Genomic DNA, 23,547 nt, shown 5'->3' on the forward strand with positions numbered 1-23,547 from the left:
TTGGGGGGAAAAAAAATATCACTGCAAATCCAAAGTGTCAAACAAGATATAAAGTTACAGCACAGCACTCATCAAACCAGTACTATGTTCAGTATCTGTTGTTTGCCGGTTCCTAATCCCTAAGCTGCCCTGGTTGGACCAATATTTAATTTTCTATTTTCTTTACAGTCAAAAGGCCTCTCCCATTTACATGCATCAAGTATACTCATTTCTGCTTCTAGCACCATTTGAGGGATGGAAAACTTGTGTGTTCCGCCTTTACGCACCCTATTCGTACCAATGTGATATTTTTGAACTTGTGGCCTTCCTGTCAGCTTTACCAAGCCTTGTCATTCTCCTACAATCTCCTTATTTAGCAATATGCGTTTTCAGCCACAGAAATACCATTTCAGGGATGCTTACCAACAATGACACCATATTCAAATGTTAATATAACATACCTACAAAGTACCACTATGACCTGAATTTTAGAGACGTAAAAAGATACTAAAAGATACTATAAGTTATTGCATGTTTTGTTTTTGCAACTTTTTGTACTCTATAATTATAGTTAAGACTGTAAAATGAATTTATAAAATGTGTTTTACCATATAAAAATAATTCATATACCATATTCAGAATAGTATATAATTTTGGAGGGCAGTATTTTATTAGGTTATTTCACAGCATTTCCATTTTTTGATATTTATGTCAGGTTAATTTAAAATACCTTTAAAAACATAAAGATCTAAATAAATTAGAAGTGAAGAAACTGGAATGTAATGCCAAGACTGAAGTTAATAAAATCTACCAGTAAAGATAAACTCCCCTTTCATGTACATAGCACAATATCTCACATCACAGACAGAAATGTTTATACTTGACTGAAAAGAAGGCTGAAAGTTCTCACTAAAATATTCTTCTGTAAACAGAGCTATACTTGCAATATACAAGTCTACAACATGTGTAAGATAAACTTACACGAGATTTATAATTATGCATATGAATAACTACATTTTAACTATTGCAGGAACCTATTCAGTCATAGAAATGTCAGCCAGATCTAGTGCCAGCAAATATCTCACTTTCAGACCGCAAATCTGGAGACGTGACGCTGTAATAACTGCCAGGCATTTGCAATTATCTCATAAGTAAGTCGCCAAAATCATGGTTCACTGAGGATATTTGCTGTCAGTTTTATTAAGCAGGAATATGCTAAGACAGGAGGTCGAGGAGTAGGAGAACCCCGAGGAACCATGGGAAGAAAGGACGAACTAGAGGGGATTAATGCTGAACAGACCGCAACTCCGAAGGGAGACAGGATTAAGTAAAAGAGGAAAAGGAAATTAAGAAAGAAACAAGGGTGAGACGACGCAGCAGGAGAGATGAAGTCCAGCAAGAGGTGAATCACTCCAGCAAATGTACCCAGGTAGCCCAAAGTAAACGCGAAACAAGGTGACTCTGCCTTAGCTACGGTTCACTTGCGTCCCATCGTTTTGTTAATTCCGTATTTAGTATCCAGTAATTCCACAAGTTTCAGAATGAAAGTTAACCTGCACAGTAAGAAGACAACATGCTCCCACGCTTGCAGTGAACTTTTTCTAGAAAAAAAATATTTTATGACCTCACTGAAGACCGCTCTTAAAGCAAAAGTACCCAATTAAACTAATTAATGTAGTAAGCCTATTCCAGGGACATTAACTAAACTTAATCTACGAAATATACACATTTTCTCCAGTCATTCAATCATTAGAGTATGCTTATGCTTAGCATTCTTTCATTCTAGTAACGTTTACAGAACGTTGCGATTATGGTTGAAAACGTGTCCAGTTTTTCTGATGTTTCTCAGAACCTTATCGCGCTACTACAACCATAACTAATAAAACAAAAAGAGAGGAAGAGCATGGTAGAGCAGCAGAAAGTTCTGTTGCTTTACACCAGGGGTGGCCAATCTTAGCCGCAAAGGGCTGGTGTGTATGCAGGTTTTTGGGATAACATGTAGGTCAGCTGTTCAAACCCAGGTGTGAGGACTCTTCAGCCAATCAGTCCTCTAATTAGTAATCTAATTAGGGAGTTGCAGCGAAAACCCGCATACACACTGGCCCTTTGCGGATAAGATTGGCCACCCCTGCTTTACACCTTTAATGTTATGGGATCACGGCTGGATGGCGTGCTCACAGATAGAACTTCTATAAAATAATATTTTATCATAAAATGATGAAAATGTTTTTCAACATTAATTGCATTAAAAGGATGTCCAGGTAATAATGTTATCGTGCTGACAATGACAGAACTTTTGTTAAAATATAAAACGTGTAAATAAATACTCAAAGTGCCAGCTATATAAATGTTATGTATTGTAAACACATTGATGTCATATATCTGGAAGGGGGTGGCATGGTGGTGCAGTGGTTAACACTGTTGCCTCACACATCTGTGACCAGGGTTTGAGTATCTGCCTGGGTTACATATGTGTGTGGAGTTTGCATGTTCTCCCCATGTCGTCATGGGGTTTCCTCCAGGTAATCCAGCTTCCCCCCCCCCCCACAGTCCAAAGACATGCTGAGGCTAATTGGAGTTACTAAATTGCCCATAGGTGTGAACGGTGTGTGCAAGTGTGCCCTGCGATGGGCTGCCCCCCCCCATCCTGGGTTGTTCCCATGCCCGTAGCTTCCGGGATAGGCTCCAGACCCTCCGCAACCCAGAAGGATAAGCGGTTTGGAAAATGGATGGATTGATGGATACCTGGAAGAAAAAAATTCTCAAAAATAAAAGCATCAGTGAAACAGTCAACAGACCACAACTGTGTACGGATGATCACAACAACCGGCCCAGACACTGTACCTAACTTCAAAAATTGTGCTGATTAAAGATATGGAGTCTATGAAATGATAAAAATAACAACATTATCTACCCTTGTCGGTGGACAAAAGGTCAGTCTTCAGCTGTGAGGGGAAAAAAAACTGATTTATTCAACCAGTCAGCATCAGCTGGCCCCCAAAATTGAGGGTTCTGTCTCTCACCTGATAGCTAAGGAGAAGTAAAACCTAAGAAACAATTCCAATTTTCCAAAAGTGAGTTTTAGAGTGAGATAAGACAGAGTGACTCAGACAGCCCAATCAGCGAATGTCTCTTCCTTCCTTTCCATTCATACAGACACATGGCTGATCTGTGGAGCTGAGAAGAGGAACATCTCTAGAGAGATGGGCAGGTAATATTACCCTTTGGAATGTGTGTGAGTAAACGCAGATTTAAGTCAGCTATTATAAGTGCAAAACAAAAAGAGAAAAAAAGTAAAGACAAGTCTTTGTCTCCCCATCTCTATCTGTGTGTGCGCTGACACTAATGAGTGCAGCTCTGTCATCTGTAGCAAACCCAGGAATCCATTCCCAACCCATGAAACAATGAGGAGCTCTTTCACGAGTTTTTGGCCGTGAAGACTCATTACCCTGCCTCTGTTTGTAAACAAATTTGTCCCTTGTCAGCCTGCCAGTATCTGTCAGTATAATTACATTGCAAAGCTCCATGTGTCATTAAACAAACTGGCAGAGTGTTCCTTGAATATCTTTTTTTTTCACAATTTCCATTCTTTGGTCCATACACTCCTTAAGTAAGGATTGAGTTAACTGCAAAAGTTAATATATTTCAATGCAATTTCTTTTTCTGGAGTATTCTGCCATACACGGATATGTTCATGCTTTCAAAGGAATGTATTTGAAATAATATAATTACTTGGCTGCTGGCTGTACACTAGGAACCATGAAAGCCCTATCCTGTGGCCAGTTGACTTCTCTTCTCGTGTTCCTATGGAAGAACAACATCATGGCATATTATGGTGTGGCCATAATAGAGATGCCGTACCAGTCAACAGTTTGGACACACCTACCCATAAAAAGATTTATTTGTACTATTTTCTACATTTTAGAATAATTACAAAGACATAAAAATTATAAAATAATATGGGAATTATATATATAGAATTATGCACTGACAATAATAATGTGGGGGGGGGGGCTTCTCCAGGTTCCTCATATATGCTGAACACTCATTGGCTGCTACTCCTTCACTCTCTGGTCAAACTCCTCAAAAACCAATTGCACTGTGCTTTGGTTCAGTGACCAGGTCATGTGATTTGACACTCTATCACTCTCCTTTGTAGACGGCTTGGTGTGGCCAAACTTTTGACTGGTACTGTACATTTGTTGAATGAAATCATAGAGATTCTAATTTTTTATTTAGAATTTATTTTTAGGTCTGAGGAAGTAAAGAAATGCATATATTTTTGACTGAATAATTGTATTTATTTGGACACTATTATAATGCAGTGTGTACACCTTAAACTATGTACACCTAAATTATGTACTGGTTACACTACAGCAAAGAAAAGGTAAAATTGCAATGCACTGTACAGTATATGCAACTAACAATGCATTGTACTATAGCCACATTTTCTGCCTTTATTGTTTATCTGTCTAAAAATGTCCATAAAATGATATAGCTTATTATTTTCTTTGTAAAACCTTTGGAAAAATGTGCTGTCACCTTCATAGGCTTAAAAATCTAACAGTTATCTTTGAGATTGTTTTCTGATGATTTCTATGGTTCTGAATGTAGCCAAAGCAAATTAAACTGAGTGGAGCCTCTGCATCGTTTTTTGTAGTGTTTTGAATATAGAAAGAAAATTGCATTAAGAAAAAAAAACTTGGATATTAAGACTTGTCTCCCTGTACCGTCTTCCGAATGCTGGACGTCACCATGGGCATTCTAATTAAATAATGGGCAGCACTAATGAGAAATATTACCCATTTGCGAAGCACAAGATATAAACATCAAATTGGGGGCGTAGAGCGTTCATTTTCAGGAATGATGATACGTCTGGTTTAGACACACGCCATTGATTAGGCCTAAAGGATACATCTCGGATTGCAAACATACAAACTTCTAGGTGTAAGGCCATGATGGTTTGGATGCTGGGATAGAGGGCAGAGCCATCAATTGATAACGCCGGTGAGTTGGATTTGGTGCATGGGCAGAAGCCCAGACAGACTAGGACATTCCAAACAAGCAGTCAGCATTTACTGGGAACATCTGGCTGAAACTTCTATGTCAGACGAATCTCACACCCCCAGAAACACTTCTCCAGTATGAGACTGGGTATATTGCTTCTGAATGGTCCATGCTGAAAACTACGAAAAGCAGGCTGGTTGGCAGTAGTTGACTTTTATGATCGTAACCCTAGAACCCACAGGATACCATTGGTGAGGGAAGCTGTCAAGCCTTCAGAGTAATATTTGCTGGTGGTCTCCTGAGACAGGTGTAAAGTATTGGCAGACCAGAAGGACCGGTCATGTAGTTGTAAGCTCATGCATTGGAGGAATTTGGGGAGGCAACTTAAGTTGCTATGGAGGTCAGAAGTCACCAGAGTGGAGGATGTAGAGCTAGATAAAAACTTTGTAGAGATGCTGAAAGGACTGGATGTGAAAGGCTTGACGCTACTTTTCATTGTTGCATGGACAGCACATAAAGTACTTGTGGACTGGCAGTTCATAGTTTTAAAAAATGGACAAGAGAATGCATTTCAGTTATCGGGTGAACCCTTACACACTCGTGTGAGGTTTGTGGCAAATTCTAACACAGTCTGCAGGATTATAGGCTTGGAGAAGGCATATGACTGCATGCCCTGGCACATATTATGGGTAAGTTGTTACCACATCCTTGGCACAAAGTTGCCTCCGTAAAGTGTGTATCTTGTCTCTACTCCTTTTTGTGTTTTAATTGACAGGATATCAATGACATCCCTTTTATCTACAGACTTCATCCAACCAGTACCTCTAGCTTGTGCTCGAGTGGTTTGATGCTGAGCATAATACAGCGGGAATAAGAAACAGCATCTCTAAATCTGAGGACATGATGCTTTCTCTGGAAACAGTGGATAATTTCTATTTTGTGGGGGGGGAGAGTCTGCCCCTAGTGAAGGAGTTTAAGAACCTCGGGACCTTCTTCTTGAGTGATGGGTGCACTGGATTGGTGAATGTAGTTTTGTGGGTAGTGAGATGGTACAATAAAGTGTTAGTATTAATATTAGGCTTGCGGTTTACTGGTCAATCCAAGTCCTTCATCTCACCAATCATCATGAGCAGTGGGTGGTGACTGAAAGAACAAGGTCATGAGTGAGAGGCTGAAATGAGTTTTCTCTGTGGGGATGCTGGACTCACTTTCCATGACTGGATGAGGTACAGTATATGGAGTCTGGATCTGAAGGAGCCTTAAAATAGAGTCACTGTTCCTTAGCGTAGAGAGGAGTCCATTGTGGTGGTTTTGGGCATCTCGTAACGACGACGCCTGGTTGGCCAAGGGGGTTGTTTTAAGCATTTGTTAGGTCTTGGGGTAAAACCAAGACACGCGGCAGGGATTGCATCTGCCAAGTCGCCTGACAATATTCATCATACTAAGCTAGACTTGGAAATACAGCTTGGAAAGTCGTATGAAGATGATGATGATGACGATGTTAATTGTTTATCTCCACGTGTTAACAAAGATCCAGTTAAATCTGTTTTTACAATAACCTTTTTTTCTGTGCCAATGCCAAGTCAAGGACCAGTTTGCTTCCAGTTGCTCCATGTTGGCAGTATGGCACAAGCCGCTGATTCCCTGCTTTTGATTTCTGTGCAGTGGGGAGATGCAGTGGGGAGATGGGTGGATGGAAACAAAGGAAGGATGTAACACGGGGGATGCGAGGGGGTAGAGAAATGTGCTTTTTGTCCTGTGAGTGGAAGAAAGACAGATAGACGAGATAGAATAAGCCTGGAAATGTGAGCCGGGGGAGCCTCTTCATATTTATCCCGCAGCAGCTTTCGTGAAGGTTGTGAATTTCTATCCCCGCAAGCTACTGCCGCTGCGAACTGATTAACCAGGGCAGTGCCACGGGCAGCGCTACGTCCTGTCAGACAAATCACATCTGTCGCCTTAATTAAGGAGCAAACTAGATCAGCTATTTAATTTATGATAGGTGGCTGGAAAGGGTCTTGGCATGCAGGACTGAGAGAATAACAGATTAATGTGGGGACTACAATGCCTGGCGGCTGACAAGGGCTTTAAGAGTACAAGTGTCAGGTTTAAGAATTCCAACAGCCAGTTATCTCAGTTTGCTCTTTCAGTCCTTTTTTTCCCCATTCTTCATAAGTGCTATTCATTATTTCCAACCATCCATCTTCAAACCGTATATTCTGGTCAGGGTCACTGGCTACTCATCATTTCTTAAATGTAATTCTCCTATTTTTGCAAAGCTTTACAATTTATTGATGCTATGATACATACGTTTAAATGGGATGGAATTATGTTATTATTATATTATTCAGTTATATAACTGCTTATAAGTATTCTCTGGTATCAGCAGTGCCCTGGGTTATTGCAGGACTAACAGACACCATACTAACAAGCGTCATCTGAATATTTATTTTTGATTTATTTTGTTTGGTCTCGGCAGGATAAGAATCTCATCACATTCACCCATTTAGTATACATTATTCTGTTCACTAGTTTTAATGAAAACAGTTTCTGTATCAGTAGCAGCTGTCACTTGCATATTATATCCAGTAAGAATCACCCCAGTCTAGATGATAAATAGAACACAGAAGAACAAGACGCCTAGTTGCGAGATGTGCACAGGCATTTCGTTCAGGGTCATAGCTATGGGTGGGCCTGCCCACCCAATCAAATAGTTGCTTTTCTTGCAATAAATTGGAAATTTTCAAATATCACTATCAATGTGACTTTTTTGCCATAAATGTGGAAAAATATCCTTTTTTATTAATTGGTTTTAAAAAATTCTCCGATTCAATATAGATCTGTATAAAAATGTATGGATTGATCTTTCAGGCTAATTTGCTAATTTCTGGTTTTCTAGATTAATTTCCACAATAGTTAAACATAACGTTGCACTTACCCTGATGTCAGCAGACGCCGAATGCCAGCTAGTAGCTACTGTACCTAAAACACGATCAAAACAGTCTGAATTGTGGTTGTATTTCACTCTGAATTATTCCGGAACATTATGTAAATATATTTATATATTTAACCCTTGGGTACATACCTCGACTTGCTAGCAACCCAAACGTCATGCTTACAGCTCTCCTGGGGTCATATGTTTCAGTGTAGACGCTGTTCCCAGTGCATGTCACCTGCTTTTCATTCATAACAATTTACTACCAAATTTATGGAAAAACATCTTAAAGCACTGCTGTCTCACAGCAAGACAGTCCTAGAATTTCACTGAAATCTAGTAAAAACATTAGAAGTTTGCTCAAATTAACTTCCTTATTACCCCCCACCCCCCCTTACTCCCACTCTTTGTTCCTAAACAGCAAAGCGTACATGGGACATCTATCTATCTAGACGTAGTTTTTGCAATGTTTGCCCAATGCATTTTGTTTTTGGTTTTTTTAGATTAACCCTCCGGGATAGGCTATCCAGCCCGCAGACCAAACATAAATCTTGCCAAACCATCTAAGAATTCATCTAAGAGTTTTTATAAAAAAAATACCCCCAGAACCCTTTAACAGTCTAGTTTACAATTATAGGAACAAACTAAATATACTTTAGAGCTTTGTGATAGGAAGAAAAAGAACAAGAGCATCTGACTGAAAGTCCCACGTACACTAGTATTAAGGTGTTAAGTTATTCGCTTAATGTGACAAACCTACGTAACCATTTAACACGACATCACGTAGACATGTTGGTGCCAACCCTTCTGCCAGAGCATGCATGTGGACCTGCTCTTCATGCAAAAAAATGAGAAACTCTAATTTATATTTTAGCACATATCTTTAAAATCCTTCTGAAACATGGCGTGTGAGTTTTAGACTTGCCCAGTTTTCAACTGTTCTTTTGAGTCTTTTTTTGTGCTTTGAAAGAGACATTTTAAGATTAAGATTAAGATTTGGTTTATTGTCAATACAACAATATCCACAATATACAGTGTATTGAAATGTCGTTCCACACAGGTCCCCCATGGTGCATTATAAAGGTAAAAAATATAGCAAAAAAATATAAAACAGAAATTTCACATAAATAAATCTAAATTTTTAAGAATAGAAAACTAGTTCTAACTACCTATCTATGTACAGTAAACAGGACAGGGACAGTACAAAGCAAAGTGGTCATGTGCAATTAGAGTCAAGTGTGCCGGTAGTATTTAAAATAGCAGGTTCAAGTATGGCAGGATATTTTTGACAAGACAAGACAATGACGTGCCAGTTATAAGAAGTGCAAGTTTGGCATAGTGTGAAAGTCTAGTTTGTAGTGTTTGTATCGTGGGTTTCAACATTCCTTTGGTAGCAGTGAGTTGAGAGCTCTGATTGCTTGAGGAAAGGAGCTTTTGCAGTCTTTGACTTTAGTATACAAGCCTTTGGCCTTTTCTTCAGTGATGTTCAAAAATTGATTTCAGTGACTCTGCATGTATGAATTTGTGTTCCATTAAGAGCTTTTTACACATCTCTCCAAATATGGAAAGCTGCTATATAGTATTTCATATCTCATTCCGATCAAATTGATATTGAATTGGAATCTAATCGAACTGGCTTGAATGAAATCGAATTGAGGGATCCAAATAAATACTGTGATATTTATAAATCAGAAAAGAATCTCAAAATAAATAGATTTCCCACAAACCCGTCTATGCCTGATTTAAACAGCAAGGATGAGAATGATTTTGATTGGCTCAGAGAGTGCCTGGTGCCACTAACGTTATTGAACTGGGGGAGGTGGGTGGCACCAAATTAAGTGCTGTCAAACAGGCCTTTGGCAAGGCATCAAAGGTAGGCCAAAAATTTAATTAAATTTCTTTTTTTGCAGTAGTCTTTTTGTCAGGCTGTTATGTAACCTCTTAAGTATTTCTGCATCATAATAAAGATAATATGTTAGAAAAGTTGGTTGTGAATGTTGTTGAAGTTGTGTCTGTCATGTTTATGGCTTATAATACATATGATGTTTCCTATGTTGTAATTTGAGTGTTTTATCTTTTGTAGGAGGTGCTCTTGATCGAATTCATTGTTGTAGTTCTCTTGGAGCTTGATTTTTAGATCTTTACAATGTCCCTGGACTATGGGCGTGTATTGCAGATTTATTATATAATGTGGCTTGGCTTTGTTGCCTACTATCACTACGGTGAGGTAGGGGTTAGAGTCTCCTGTGAGGTAGGGGCTATAATCCCCTGTGAGGTAGGATCTAGTGTCACCTGTGTGATAGGGCCTAGAGTCCCCTGTGAGGTAGGGGCTTGCATCCCCTGTGAGGTACAGACTAGAGTCCCCCGTGAGGTACGGACTGGAGTCCCCTGTGAGGTAGGGGATAAAGTCCCCTGTGAGGTACGGACTAGAGTCCCCTGTGAGGTAGGGGATAAAGTCCTCTGTGTGGTAGGGGCTAGAGTCCCCTGTGAGGTAGGTCCCCCTATGGAGAACGTGTGTGGTTAAAGTCCTGCATTTTATTATTATTATTATTATTATTATTATTATTACAAAGTATTTTGTAACCCCTGTGGTTAAAATAGTGCTGTGTAAATAAAGATTGATTGATTACAATAAATGCTTTTGAGCTATACTGGATTGTGTGGCTCCTTTTATTCTGGCCCACATGCAATTTCATTTTTGGCTACTCTGCTGATTTCACTGAGGATAGGTCTCCTTTATTGGGGATGGCAGAGGATTGGGGTTTTATGAGCAGTGGGGAAACACAAAGACTAAGGAGGCCATTACTTTTAGAGCAAAAAAAGATTAAATAAAAATAAGTCTAGCACTGACATGGGTGTAATTAAGAGTTGTGGTTATGAAGACAGGTTATAAGATTTGTGGTGGTTTACTAGGGGTAATAAATAAATAAATTAAACAAATCAGCAAAAAAAGGAACAGGTGGACTAAATTAGCACAATAATCCCACCTCACAACATGGGCGCTCCTCAACCCCTGAAATGTTCCCTGCCTCCTCTCATATTATATACCGTAGATTTATCTCGTAGTGAGCCAGTGTTCCACATCGAGATTGTGGTGAAACAGTCAAGCTTTTTATTGTTCCACACTCCCACCCACAGTGCATAGTACAAACACAGTAGTAGTCAATATGCCACATCATCACCATGACAACAGCTGACACACAAAACGCAACAATAATAGAACCAAACAGAAGAACAAGCACACCATAAACCGTTACCAAAAGACAAAAGAACAGTGAAGTAAAACTAAGAACATAATTACCAAATGAAAAAAACGATCCAGCATTTAGAAATTGTATATTTTAGTAAATGTTTTCCCTGTTTATGTCGTGCCTACTTGTTCACAAGCAACTTTTATAATCCAGACTATTTTCTTAATCATTACTGGTCGAAACAGTATTCAAGGCCTTGACCTAAACTTGGTGAACCCAATTAAGATGAAAAAAAAATTGTAGGCCATCACAGCGAATAGGAAAAATATGTTGAATTAAAGATGTGTGGAAATTGGGTTTTGTGCTTTATTAACACAGGTTTTTGTGTGACTAGGCTGTAGTTTGCCGTATCCGAACCTCCTCCGCAGTTAGGACAACGGCAGAAACGGTAGGAGGAGAAATTAAAGTGGCCACTCAGCTGGTTGCATGAAAATCCAATTAAAGTGGAAGCATTTTATAAAGTCCTGTGGTTTCATGGAAGTGAGAGTTTACTGTGCAGAAGGTGAGAAAATGGAATAATGAGTGACTGGAGCCAACATTACTACCGCATGAACATCAAAAGATTTTCAGTATTCCCTACTATCAAATCTTTTAGATCAAAGAAGTGTTCTCGCTGGGTGCCTTTTAAGTTCAAATTTAAAAAATAGGTGATTGTACATTGTATGTGTTAATCAATTACCATTTTTTCCAACACAATGACAGAGAAATGACTGTGTGAGATAGAAAAACATTTTTGCTGTTTATTTCTTCTTAATTGAATCATGAACATTTTAATGTACCTTCATATAGAGGGGTATTGCATCCGTATGGAATTGTATTGTGTGTAAGACAAGCAATAAAGAATGGAATGATTAATGGTGCTCATAATGCACTATATATTAATTGCTTTGATATTTAAAACGTGAATAAGTACATGTATATTAATGCCTTTAAGGTGTTTCAGAGCAAAGCCGGTGGAACAAATATGTTCTTTGCATAAATCCCAGAGGACATAAATCAAATGGCTTTAGCTTTACTCTTGGGGGCTTGGCGATAAATACCTGAGTCATTTATTCCTTTATACCCTGACAAGTGCATAGGAGCTTCTACGTATACGACCTACATAAATGACCTGCAAGGACATCAAAGGAAGTAGGGTGCGGGGTTATGTGAACAATTTGAGGCATCTTTGGACGCATTTAATCTCTTTTTTTTCTGTGTAATTTTAGGGATGACCAGGGTGACCAGGCAGGATGTATTACTAAACATCTACCGAGAGACACAGGGAGAGAGAGTACTACTATGCTTCAGCCTGGAGAGTATATGATGCTCTACTTGACCGCAGATGAATCGTGTCACTGCCTTCACTCCGATTCTGAAAGAATCCCATCCCCCATTTGAAATCATGACAGTAAAATGGACAGTTTTATCTAAAGAAGCAATTGACATTTTATCTGAGGGGGGGGACGTAAGAGACCCAAAGACCCTCTGGGTTTGTCCACCCTGAAAGAACATTCTTTCTCAGTGACATTGAAAGTCTTTGGAAAACTCCTCATTTAGGTGATGTTCAGTCCTTCTGTATTCAGGAATAGCTTTGTTTTTACCCTCTTTCAGAATTACTTCTTTTTAAAACAATTAATCCTTTCTGAGTGAAAGACTCCCTTAAATCCAAGCATTTTATTAATATATACCTGTATTTGAACTGCGTGCTGTTGCCGGCACATTCATCAGGTTCTTTATCAAAACTGAATGCTTATAAGAGAATCTGGTCCACCAGCTAAGACAGTTTTTTCCACCACCATCAACAAACCAAATAACAACGATTTCCTGTATGGCAAACTCTCCGAATGAGCGATTGAATTATCAATGCCACTGGTCACTGAAGCTGTTCTGTTAGCTCGTGACTCATAGGCCAATTATGGTACTTTGTGTTGTTTCATTTATTTTGATAGTAATTTATACATTCCATTACAAAGAAATACCAAGCTCCCATTTCATGGTTTTGTTTAAACGTTACCTGTGATTGAAATGCATATTGATGTCGGTTCTTTGATGATATTTACAATCTGCTTGAGTTCTCAGGATGCATGCAATTTGAATGAAAAGAAACTCTTTAGCCAGATAACAACAATATTTTTGTCTATACTCCTTTGTCCCCTGTCTGTCCTCTCTCAGTCCAGCTCCACTGAATTGTGAAAAAAAGAACCACAACAAAAAACTATTTGAAAACCCCCAGAGTAAATGAGCATTTGCCCCCCGGAAGGAAGAAGGTCTGTGCACTGTAAAGTGTGACTTTAACAAAACATTAAACTGTCTAAAAAGTTTTATTCCTGTATTTTTCTGGCTTCTTTAACTGATTGCACTAAATTAGCATTTCAAGGTGCTTCATCTTGCCAAAAAATCTGAAGAAAAAAAACACTGCAAAGGCGAAAGACACTGTAAATAAGGGAAGTACAAATTAGCACGAGTTTGCATGTTCCCTGTTTTGTGTTGTATTTCCTCCTAATGACTGAAAACATGCAGTCAGGTAAATGTGAGAATGTGCCCTGTGATGAACAGACATCCCATACAGTAGGTCCTTTGCTCTGAGCCCACTGTTCATGGGATGTGTTCTATGCTTTCCATGACCAAATACTGGACATGTGGTTAGAAGATACTGTTTCACAACTGTTTATATGTATTTACAGAGCACAATATTATGTACATTTATTCTAAATTATTGTCATTTATTTGATAGTAATTTGGTAGGTATTCTTCTTTATAGACTCCCCCCTGACAAATGCAAATGTCTTTTCCTTCGGGCTATAATGTTAAAAAGAAATCAGATTCATTCCTACTGTCGTTAAATTTAATATGATTATAACACTCAGGCCCAGAGGAGCCGTATATTTTTGACTTAATCTGAGCTTCATTTTTATAATGTGCAGCAATTGAATACACACAGGCTAAATATCTACACACAAATGACACACCTACTGCCAATTCTCTGCTTTCTAGGCATTACATGCTATATACTGTCTAGACAACCACATTTCATACAATGTACTTTCAGTAGAATAGAATATAATAGAAGAACTTTTTTTGTTTTTAATTCTCTGTTCCTTAATACAGAAATTCTCTCCTAAGGCTCCTGTTTTACACTACATTATTTATTCACATAAAAGGTATCTAGGGAACATAAATAAAATGTTAATATATTATGAATATAATATTGCATTCAGTCCAAACATCAATTATGAAGGTACCAAAGACAATTTTCCTCATTTCATTTAAAAAAATTAAGTAATTAATAAAAAATGAGTTTTCACAAAAAACATTCATTATTATCAGGGCATTTACGCCACAGTGTCACCCTCCGGTTATAAAAACAAACAGGGAGCCCCTAAAATTAACAATGTAACAGTCAGAGCATGGAACAATCCCAGCCTCCCCCCATTTTCCATTACTGTGATAGAGTGTGTAGCTTTGCACGGTCCTGGACCTCTGACAAGCCTTAGACACTCTATAATGGACTGTTCCGCTTCAGGCCCACTTGCGTCCACCACGTGTGTGTTTGTCAGAGTGAAGTCTGCGTCAGCCCAGTGTGGTATTACATTGGGCCTCCTGAAAACACGTGCCCTCACTGCCATTTCTGCTGGCCCAGGTTCTTCAAACAAGAGGAGTTCATCGACAAAAGCTGTGCCGTGTATTACGCACTGAAATCAAGGAGGCACAACTATGAAGAACGGGCCGCATAAAGCTAAAATCTTACCGTGTGGAGTGCAGTTGGCGTGCTCATCAATTCACACTCCGCAGGCAATTCAGAGACACTGCAATCAGTGGAAACTGGCACAAACATGAGGAGGACTCACAAATGCAGAAATTTAGAACAGACAGATGCTAGATTTCAACACAAAACTCAGGAGCCCTGAATAATACAGAGGCTGATTTGGCCCACCTGTGGTGCTTTGCATTTATACATTCATGCAGTGCAAGATGAAATAGCAAGTGTATGTTGCATTATTTATATGTTTTAACCTTATATTTAGTATGACAGTTATGTAGTATATGGTGTGGCAGTTTGGGAGTTAGCACTGTAGCCTCACACCTCCAGGGCTGAGGGTTCGATTCCTGCCTCTCCTCTGTGTGTTTGCATGATCTCCCCCATGTCCACACAGGATATTTTGTGTTTGAGCGGCTGACACTGCCTACCCAACCAGCGTTCACAGCAAGCGATACAGTATGATAAAATGACTGCCTGACAGGTATGTGTGTGTGTGTGTGTGGTCAGGTCAATTGGAGGGAAAGTGCTGTTGAGAGGTAAATTGATTTTTCTTTCTCTTTTTATCCATTTGGTCTTAGTGATGCCATGTGTCATTTAAAAACAGGTAGTTACATTTGTAGTGTGATTTTGTCTTCAAGAGAATTGTTATGTGACTGGTCCTCCTGATTTTCTGCTGGCCCATCCACACTATGATTTCTGGCTCCATTATAGGCATGAGAAGGAAAGGCTTCCTGTCCAGGGTGTCCAATGATGGACCACCATCTTCTCCAGGATGACCCATGTCTCATGACCTGTGTTAGCTGGGATACGTTTTAGCCTGTATTGACTCAATGGCTGTGGAACATAGATATAAGAGCATTTTATATTCTGTATGTCATTTGACTCAGATGATGTTTTTACAATTGCTGCTCTTACAGTAGAGTGGCCATGGACTTTTCATAAACAACCTTGTTGTGTACACCTGAGATGCCAAAGCGGGGTGCCCTTCAACATAAAGGCAATCGAAAATCATGCCAAAGATTATTCCAGGTTAGCAGAGGCATATATAGTTATTGAAACAAACTATGCATGTTGTCTGGAGCTGAGGAAATGCCTTTAGCTTTTATTTTTGGTTGCTGCCATTTGATAATTGCCTTAACAGATTTCTCAGCTACTGGATTGCATTTCACAAACACCACACTTAATGTCTGTCACTGATTAAATTCATATTATTGATGATTTATTATCATTTATTGGAACTATTTATTTGCCATTTGGTGGAGTTACACTCCCTTCTTAAGAAATTCATCTTAAGCACCTTCAGACGTTCCTCCATTGCACATTTTTTGGGAGTCCGAACTCAACTCCAAATTCTTACCTGAAATACTTCTTGCTCCTCTGTTGATGATTTAAACTTCTATGTCCTATTTTCTGTGGATTGCAGGCTCCAATCCCCAGGTGCTCCCCTTGCCTGAGCTACACTCCGAGTTAAGTGCCACTGTGTAATTCACCGTGGTAAAGAGACACTCTGCACCCCCACAAGCTTCGTCCTCTACGCTAAACACCCATCAAAGCGTGCTCCTCATGCCTTTTTTTCCGCCCGTTTAACTTTTCAGCGGAGCCTCCCTCACTCCCTCCCCATCTCCACTCTCCAGGTTTGCTCTCCAGCAGCATTTAAGGTCAGGGTTGCTGTAATTAATCTTAATTAAGTCGGAGTTAGAATTTAAAAGCCTCTTGGCTGCTGGGTTCTGTTTGCAGACATCCTGACAGCAGAAGTCCAGACCTAGTGATAAGGGAGTGAGAGGAGTGGAAAGGAGAGGTGAAAGAACACTTTTTGTCCCTCATGCGGCTACATACTGTAGTATTTATGTGTTAAGAAAATTGCATCTTTCTTGGGGGGAGAATTTCGCTCGACATGCAGTGCTGTCCATGTCTCCTGGGTACGATTCCTTGATGTAAATTCAGCACTCAGGAAATAAAGAGCATGACACAAAGCATCTGGCGGCATGAAATGCGATGCAGACAATCATAAAGTGACAGCTGGAACATTTTTTTGGTAAATTAAATAATCCCACTTCATTAAATGGGGTCAGGCCCTTATGGGACGGAGAACTGGCTGTACGCTAAAATGGGAGCAGGCACTCCACAATCCACGTTTAAGGGGGCAGCGAAATGAAATTAACGGCACTGTTAGTGTCACTTTCAGTTTAGAGACAGATGTGATTGTTTTAGGGCTGCTGGGCCAGAAGGCTAATGACCTTTGTAATAGGCGGTGGAGTAAGATGCTGGGGGGGAGCGATGTATCAGTCAGCAAAGGGGGTGGCTGACCGAAAAGGCTGATGGGTAATTTGGATCTGATCCTAAATAAGGGATGCAGCAAGTTTAGTCCTCTGCAACCCATAGCACATGTTGTTTCTTTTAGCAATAGCTTAATTAAGACCATTAACAGGGTGGTAATTTGCTTCACCTTGTGTCAGCCAATAGATTCTAAAACAAAAGCCAGCCTGGCCCATTAAGACTTCAGGCCTATAACCTGCAATTGTTTTAAACTGATCCAGATTAATTGAATTTGTGTGGACTTCCGACTTATTTCCATGATTAAGGCATCGGTACTATTGGAGCATCGCTCAAACAATCTCAGGTAACAAATTTGATTAAAATTACTGCACAAACAGGTCATGTGGATGAATGCACTGCAGTGTTTACTTTTTTACAGAGAGCAGCTTTTGCATGCTACCGATGAAGTTTATGGCATGTGGCTTTTTTTGCATTAGATTCATGGAGATCAAGAGAAAGACAGGAGATTGAGCCTTTAAGCTGTGTTGTAAAAATGCCAAGTCTAGGTTTCATTAAGCACATAATAGCACTTCTGCAAACCAGACTGGAAAAGAGTGGTTTGCTTTCAGTTGGTAAATGGGCTGCCAGATACATATAGGACATAGTTCCCAGAGGGGTTGGGTTGACTGAGGTTTAGATGACAAAACTGCTGAGTGGCCTACAAATAGCCAAAGCCCCAGTGGATGATAAAACAGCTAAGATCTGACTGACAGTTTTCTCTTCTCTTTCTCTTCCTCCTGATGCTAAGGTCAGTTTTATAGACATAGACATATTGAGACAAAATATTGGAATTGATGTGATACAGTGTAAAAGGTCTCAGCGCTTTCCCACCTCACGGATGTACTGTTCAGATACCCTGATGTCCGGGGTACAGTTAATGGCAGACTCTGCATTTCTCTGGCCCACTTCTGCTGTCAGTGTGTCTTCCTAGAGACACACGGTATCCAGTAAATACTCAGTGGGGATATAAGGATGGTATCTGACACTAAACTGTCGCAGAGGCTTCAGTGCTTATGCCAAACACATACACTGCCATAAACACTTAACAGTGATCTCAAATCTCAGTCACTCATGGGATTGAACCGGTGACATGCACAGACATATCGAGGGGCAGGTGCTCCGACAGGCTGGCCGATGGGGTGGAGTTCCGTCGGAATATTTTGCGTGATATTTGGTTGGCAAAAAAGGCACTTCAAGCTTCAAAAAGTGGGCACTTTCAGTAGTTTGGGCAAAAAGAGCAGTTGCTCAAGTGCCCCCAGCCTCAATCCCCTGCGCATGCCTCGAGTGGACACTTGATTGAGTGTTCTGACCCAGTAACTAGGCTGAAAATGCATATGTGCATATGTCACGTCTGCTCTAAGCTGTTGACACTCTGCCTCCCCTGAATAATAGAACCAGCTGCAACCAACCAATCTAATCAATTAGTGAGGTTTAAAAACACCTGGTTCTCAGTTAAGCCTAGTGGAATACTGAGTGTTCCACTTTACTGAGTGTTAGGTTCCGGATCTGAGATCTGTGTTGATTCTCTGCTTTTTGGATCTGGTTTTTGCATCTGCACCCTGGGTTTAAATAGAAACAGCCCAGCTCTGCCTCCTCATGTCTAAGCTGCACCTTGCCGGAGCACAGCTCCACCTCCTCATGTCCACCTTGTTGGTGTGTAGCTCCACCTCCTTTAATGTAAACTTTGTTTTCTCAAGGTTCCAGATTTGCAAAAGATTCTAAGTAAAAGGTCAAATTTGCCCTAATTTTTTCATCAGTTTTGATGTTAATTTTTATTAGTAGCTCAGACCAGACATTCATTTCTTGAGTAGATGGGATATTGGCTACATGATGCTATCACAACTGGAGAAGGAGGGAGGCAAAGGCAGGCATCAGGGAAAGCGGAAGGGGCTTTAATTATTCCTTTTATTTATTCCTACCGAAACACAAAACAAAGGAGAAAAGAAAACAGACTGCAAGGCGTCAAAACCAGGCTGGGAGAACAGGGGAGGAACACAGGGCTCAAGGTAACTGGAGGGGTGGCACAAGCAGGCAGCAGGAGTGCACACACATAACGATACAACGACCAGACTGGGGAGCTCAGGACGAGGAGGCACTATATACACCACAGATGAGGAGCAGACGAGAGCCACCTGGGATCATCCACACGAGAGCTGAAACGAGAGGCGGGGTTAAACGAGGAACAGGTGTGGCTCATTAGTGCCACACCACAGGGAAGACTAGAGAAAAAGGCATGCAGGGTATGACAGACGCCCTGATTTCTGTCCCATGATTTTGTATTTTGATTTATTTTTATTAGCTTACTGCTGGCAAAAGTTCTCTTACTAGCTAGGCTCTGTAATAGGTAAGACGTGTGTAAGAAGCAATCCGCAAATACCTTGATATTTTAATGCATTTTCACAGGGACACTGCAAATGAATAAGCAAGAATATTACTTGTAGTGATAAGCCATTTTGATGCATTTTTAAGTTTATTTAACCACACAATATGTACAATACCCATATCAAATAAAAATAACTTGAGTTTATTTTGTGTTGCTTTCAGCAGAACATGCCCATAAATTAACATCTTTAACATTAGTTAATTAGTTATTATTTGAATTTATGAATACAGTGCCCTGACAAGGCACCCCCAACTCTCTGATTCTGACTTAACCCCTGCCTGTACCTGCATATCAACCTCTGCTTGCTCTGGACTTTGGATTTACATTATGGTTTGGATTTCTTTGCCTGTCTTCACTGCTACATGGTTTTCGACACTGTTGTCAGACTGCAAATCTGGAATTAAACTTGTGGCTTCCACACTTATCTCCATGTCAAGTCAAGACGGTGTATGTTAGCTGCAATGCACGTCTTTTAGACATAAATCTTAACTATACTTTACAGCAGTGTTTCTCAACCCTGTACTCGGGGACCTCCCCCCCCATCCCCCCCGCAGACACCCTGAATTTTTGTTCCCTCCCAGCACGCCTGAACCAAACAAACAAGAACACTGAATACGTAACACATGTGTGTTGGGAGCTGAGTAAAAATATGTATTGTCTGTGGGTCGCCGTGGACATGACTGAGAAGTAGTGTCAATATTACATTTCTCTGAAGCTGGAAAATTATTTACAATGTTCATCTGTGGCATTGCTAAAGTTTGCTCATGCTCTGTGAAGAACCTTGGAAAGTTGCCATCAGCATCCTAGACTAAGTCCCCAAAAGGCTGCACCAGCAGTGAGCATATAGCCTCCCTGGGAGTGAACCACAAACACACAGCTCGATTTTAGGCCATGATCTTACTAAAATATACTGCGAAAGGCTGTGTGATCCTCCTGTCTTCTGTGGAATACGTTTCTGAAATAAGCCAAGTCTTGCCCTGAAACAGGATCCTGAGCTTTTTATTCCCTTGGCATACTTTCCACCTCCTCCCACTCGGCACACTAGGCCAGAAACACCTAATTTAAACATGTAGCTTAAATTCAGTTGGTATTTCGCTTCCTCTTTATCGCAGCGACTTTCAAGAAAAGATTCCCTGCAGCATGAGTAGCAAAACCTGTCCATCAGTGAAATGCATACTGCCAGAGTTGGTTTTCTTATGCCAGTGTCAGACTTTCGTGGTAATACATGCCTCAGTGTATCTACAGAGTCGAGCACTTCATTACCTGAAAAGCAGGGACAGACATTTTAAACTGCCCAGACATCAGAAGCATTACAAAGGAAGACTTGAATGAATACAAAAAAAACTGAATGTATTTCAAACCCCAACAGTCATTATGTTTTGTTCTGGTTTAAATGTTTTCCAGTGTTTGAATACTAGTATTAAAATTACCTGTAATGGATCAACAGCTGACAAAATGCTATCAGGCTTCTAGGATTTCTTTTTCAAAGAAAACATGAAAAACAACAAATTTATGTATAAAAAAAATACTACAACATTGGCATGATAATTCTAAAGTATTCTTCAATTTGTTTCCTTTTAACTAAAATACTGAAAATCTACTGCTCATGTCCTCGCTCAGCACACCTGCTTCATACCTCCCTCTGAGCTCTACTTGTAGTATTGTTAGTATTTTTTCTCATTCGTAAGGTACCATCTAGCATACTCATATTGTCAATAAGGCAGATCTTGTGAAGGACTGATGGGCGCGTAGTAGGGAATCAACGCTCCAGAATGGTTCAGGAAAACTCCGCTGGACAGCGACCGCTCATACTCAATCAGCAAGAGCAATTAAACATGTGGAAAAACCCCAAAGAGAGCCGGCTGGAGGCTCATCCATCTCTCCCAGCAGCTCCCAGGGAGACAGAAAGGCCGCATGTAAAGGCTGGACCGGTTCAGGATAAAGGGCGTCTCAGGAGATGCTTTGCCAGACTCAGGCAAAGGAGGCCCTGGACCTGACCCTGTACCTCGCCCTGCCGACCGCAAACTGGCTGCCATAACGATTTGGCGCAGCAAATCTCCGCCTGTTCCCCTTGGAAGTCTCTCTTGGCCAGAAAGACTCCCTCCTCACTGCCTGACCCAACACTTTCCCACGCCTTGTAATACAAGTACACAATAAACAGCCCCAGAGGAATCACTGACTCCCATGGCTAAATATATATATATAGCTAATCACCCATGTAGACACACTTATATTTCTGTAGTAAATATTTTCACAGTTTGTCTAATTTTATCATAAATTCATTTTTTTTAATTTCTAGTTTATATTTACCCACTGTGAGTCAGAATATATACAAGACACTACCATGTAAAATTAATCTAAAATAAATTAATTATAAAATTTAAACACCATAGCAACCTCTGTTTAATCCAAATCATGAAACAGAAATAAGTATGTAAGGGCTTCTCTGCCCTATCAGGATGTCTGAGTATCCAGGTTGTGTTTCGTTGTCTCTGTCTCATAGACATTTCCAATGTAACATCAAGAAAAGCAGGCCAGGACTACATGATTAACTTAACATCTCAATTATGACATGTAAATCAATACTTTTGAAACTTGTGGATTTGTGATTGGTGTGATTTTCCCAGGGACCACTGTCAGTCATCTTGACTGATCCACGTTGATATAATCACCAGAAGGCTCCCGTTGGTCTCAAATCCCTCCCTGTCCTGACATCTAAAGTATTGATTCTGAGGATCTCAATCACGTGCCTGACAAGGACACAGGAATCCTACTAGACATGGCCTTCGTGTCCGGATAGTTTTTCCGGGGCTCATAATTGATGCTGGCCCGTGATATAAAAAGCCTTCAGTGCTGTTACAAGTACACCAGGTTTTGTAAGATACATAAACAGTATAGGGCGTATAACATATGAAAGGCTACTGGTTCCACATGAATTTGTGATCTTGGCCTCCTTTGGGTCTGCGCTGTTTTTCACCCCAGGGGAGAACTGTCAATTCAGCTCTGACGGGAATATGTTCACACACTCAATCTGGCATATCTTTTGGACCCATCTCAACCCACACTGAATGAGAAGTAGCCACAAGCAGGTGCTCATATACCTTTGCTCTTGCCCATATCTTCCCGACACAGGTCACACTAGTCAACCCAGAATGCCTCCTCCAGCAAAAGATACACATAGTAAGTGTGCTGATCATCCTACCATGAGGGAGCTCTGGCTACAGTAAAAACTCCCGGCTATTTTGTGGACCCTTCTTCAAATCTCAAACCAAGTGATAAGTATTCACCAATGAATTGGGTAATTAACCAATAATTGGACAGATGTTAAGTGCTATTTCATACGGATATGGCAACAGGGCAATAAAAAAACAGATCGCAAGACTGATAGCCAGCTGGTAGTCTAATAACAGAAGGGTCCACAAAATAGCCTGGAGTTTTTACTGTAGCCAGAGCTCCCACATGGTATTATGTGATTAGCACACTTACTATGTGTATCTTTTGCTGGAGGAGTCACTGTGTAACCAGAGCTCCCACATGGTATTATGTGATTAGCACACTTACTATGTGTATCTTTTGCTGGAGGAGTCACTGTGTAACCAGAGCTCCCACATGGTATTATGTGATTAGCACACTTACTATGTGTATCTTTTGCTGGAGGAGTCACTGTGTAGCCAGAGCTCCTGCTTGGTATTATGTGATTAGCACACTTACTATGTGTATCTTTTGCTGGAGGAGTCACTGTGTAGCCAGAGCTCCTGCTTGGTATTATGTGATTAGCACACTTACTGTACTATGTGTATCTTTTGCTGGAGGAGTCACTGTGTAGCCAGAGCTCCCGCTTGGTATTATGTGATTAGCACACTTACTATGTGTATCTTTTGCTGGAGGAGTCACTGTGTAGCCAGAGCTCCCACATGGTATTATGTGATTAGCA

At 40.3% G+C, this 23,547-nt stretch overlaps 1 protein-coding gene across 1 annotated transcript in view; it reads left to right on the forward strand.

Moving 5' to 3' along the window:
• The first annotated feature begins 1,144 nt into the window (after positions 1-1,144).
• LOC111848594 (uncharacterized) overlaps positions 1,145-23,547 on the forward strand; it is a 69,273-nt gene continuing 46,870 nt past the window's right edge. The window contains exons 1-2 of the mRNA XM_023820752.2: positions 1,145-1,408; positions 3,136-3,190. Of these exons, the coding sequence (XP_023676520.1) occupies positions 1,399-1,408; positions 3,136-3,190 (65 nt within the window). The 5' untranslated portion in view covers positions 1,145-1,398. The remainder of the gene's footprint in view (positions 1,409-3,135; positions 3,191-23,547) is intronic.

Source organism: Paramormyrops kingsleyae, chromosome 5 (genome assembly GCF_048594095.1).
Source record: "Paramormyrops kingsleyae isolate MSU_618 chromosome 5, PKINGS_0.4, whole genome shotgun sequence".
NCBI classification, from domain to species: Eukaryota; Metazoa; Chordata; class Actinopteri; order Osteoglossiformes; family Mormyridae; genus Paramormyrops; species Paramormyrops kingsleyae.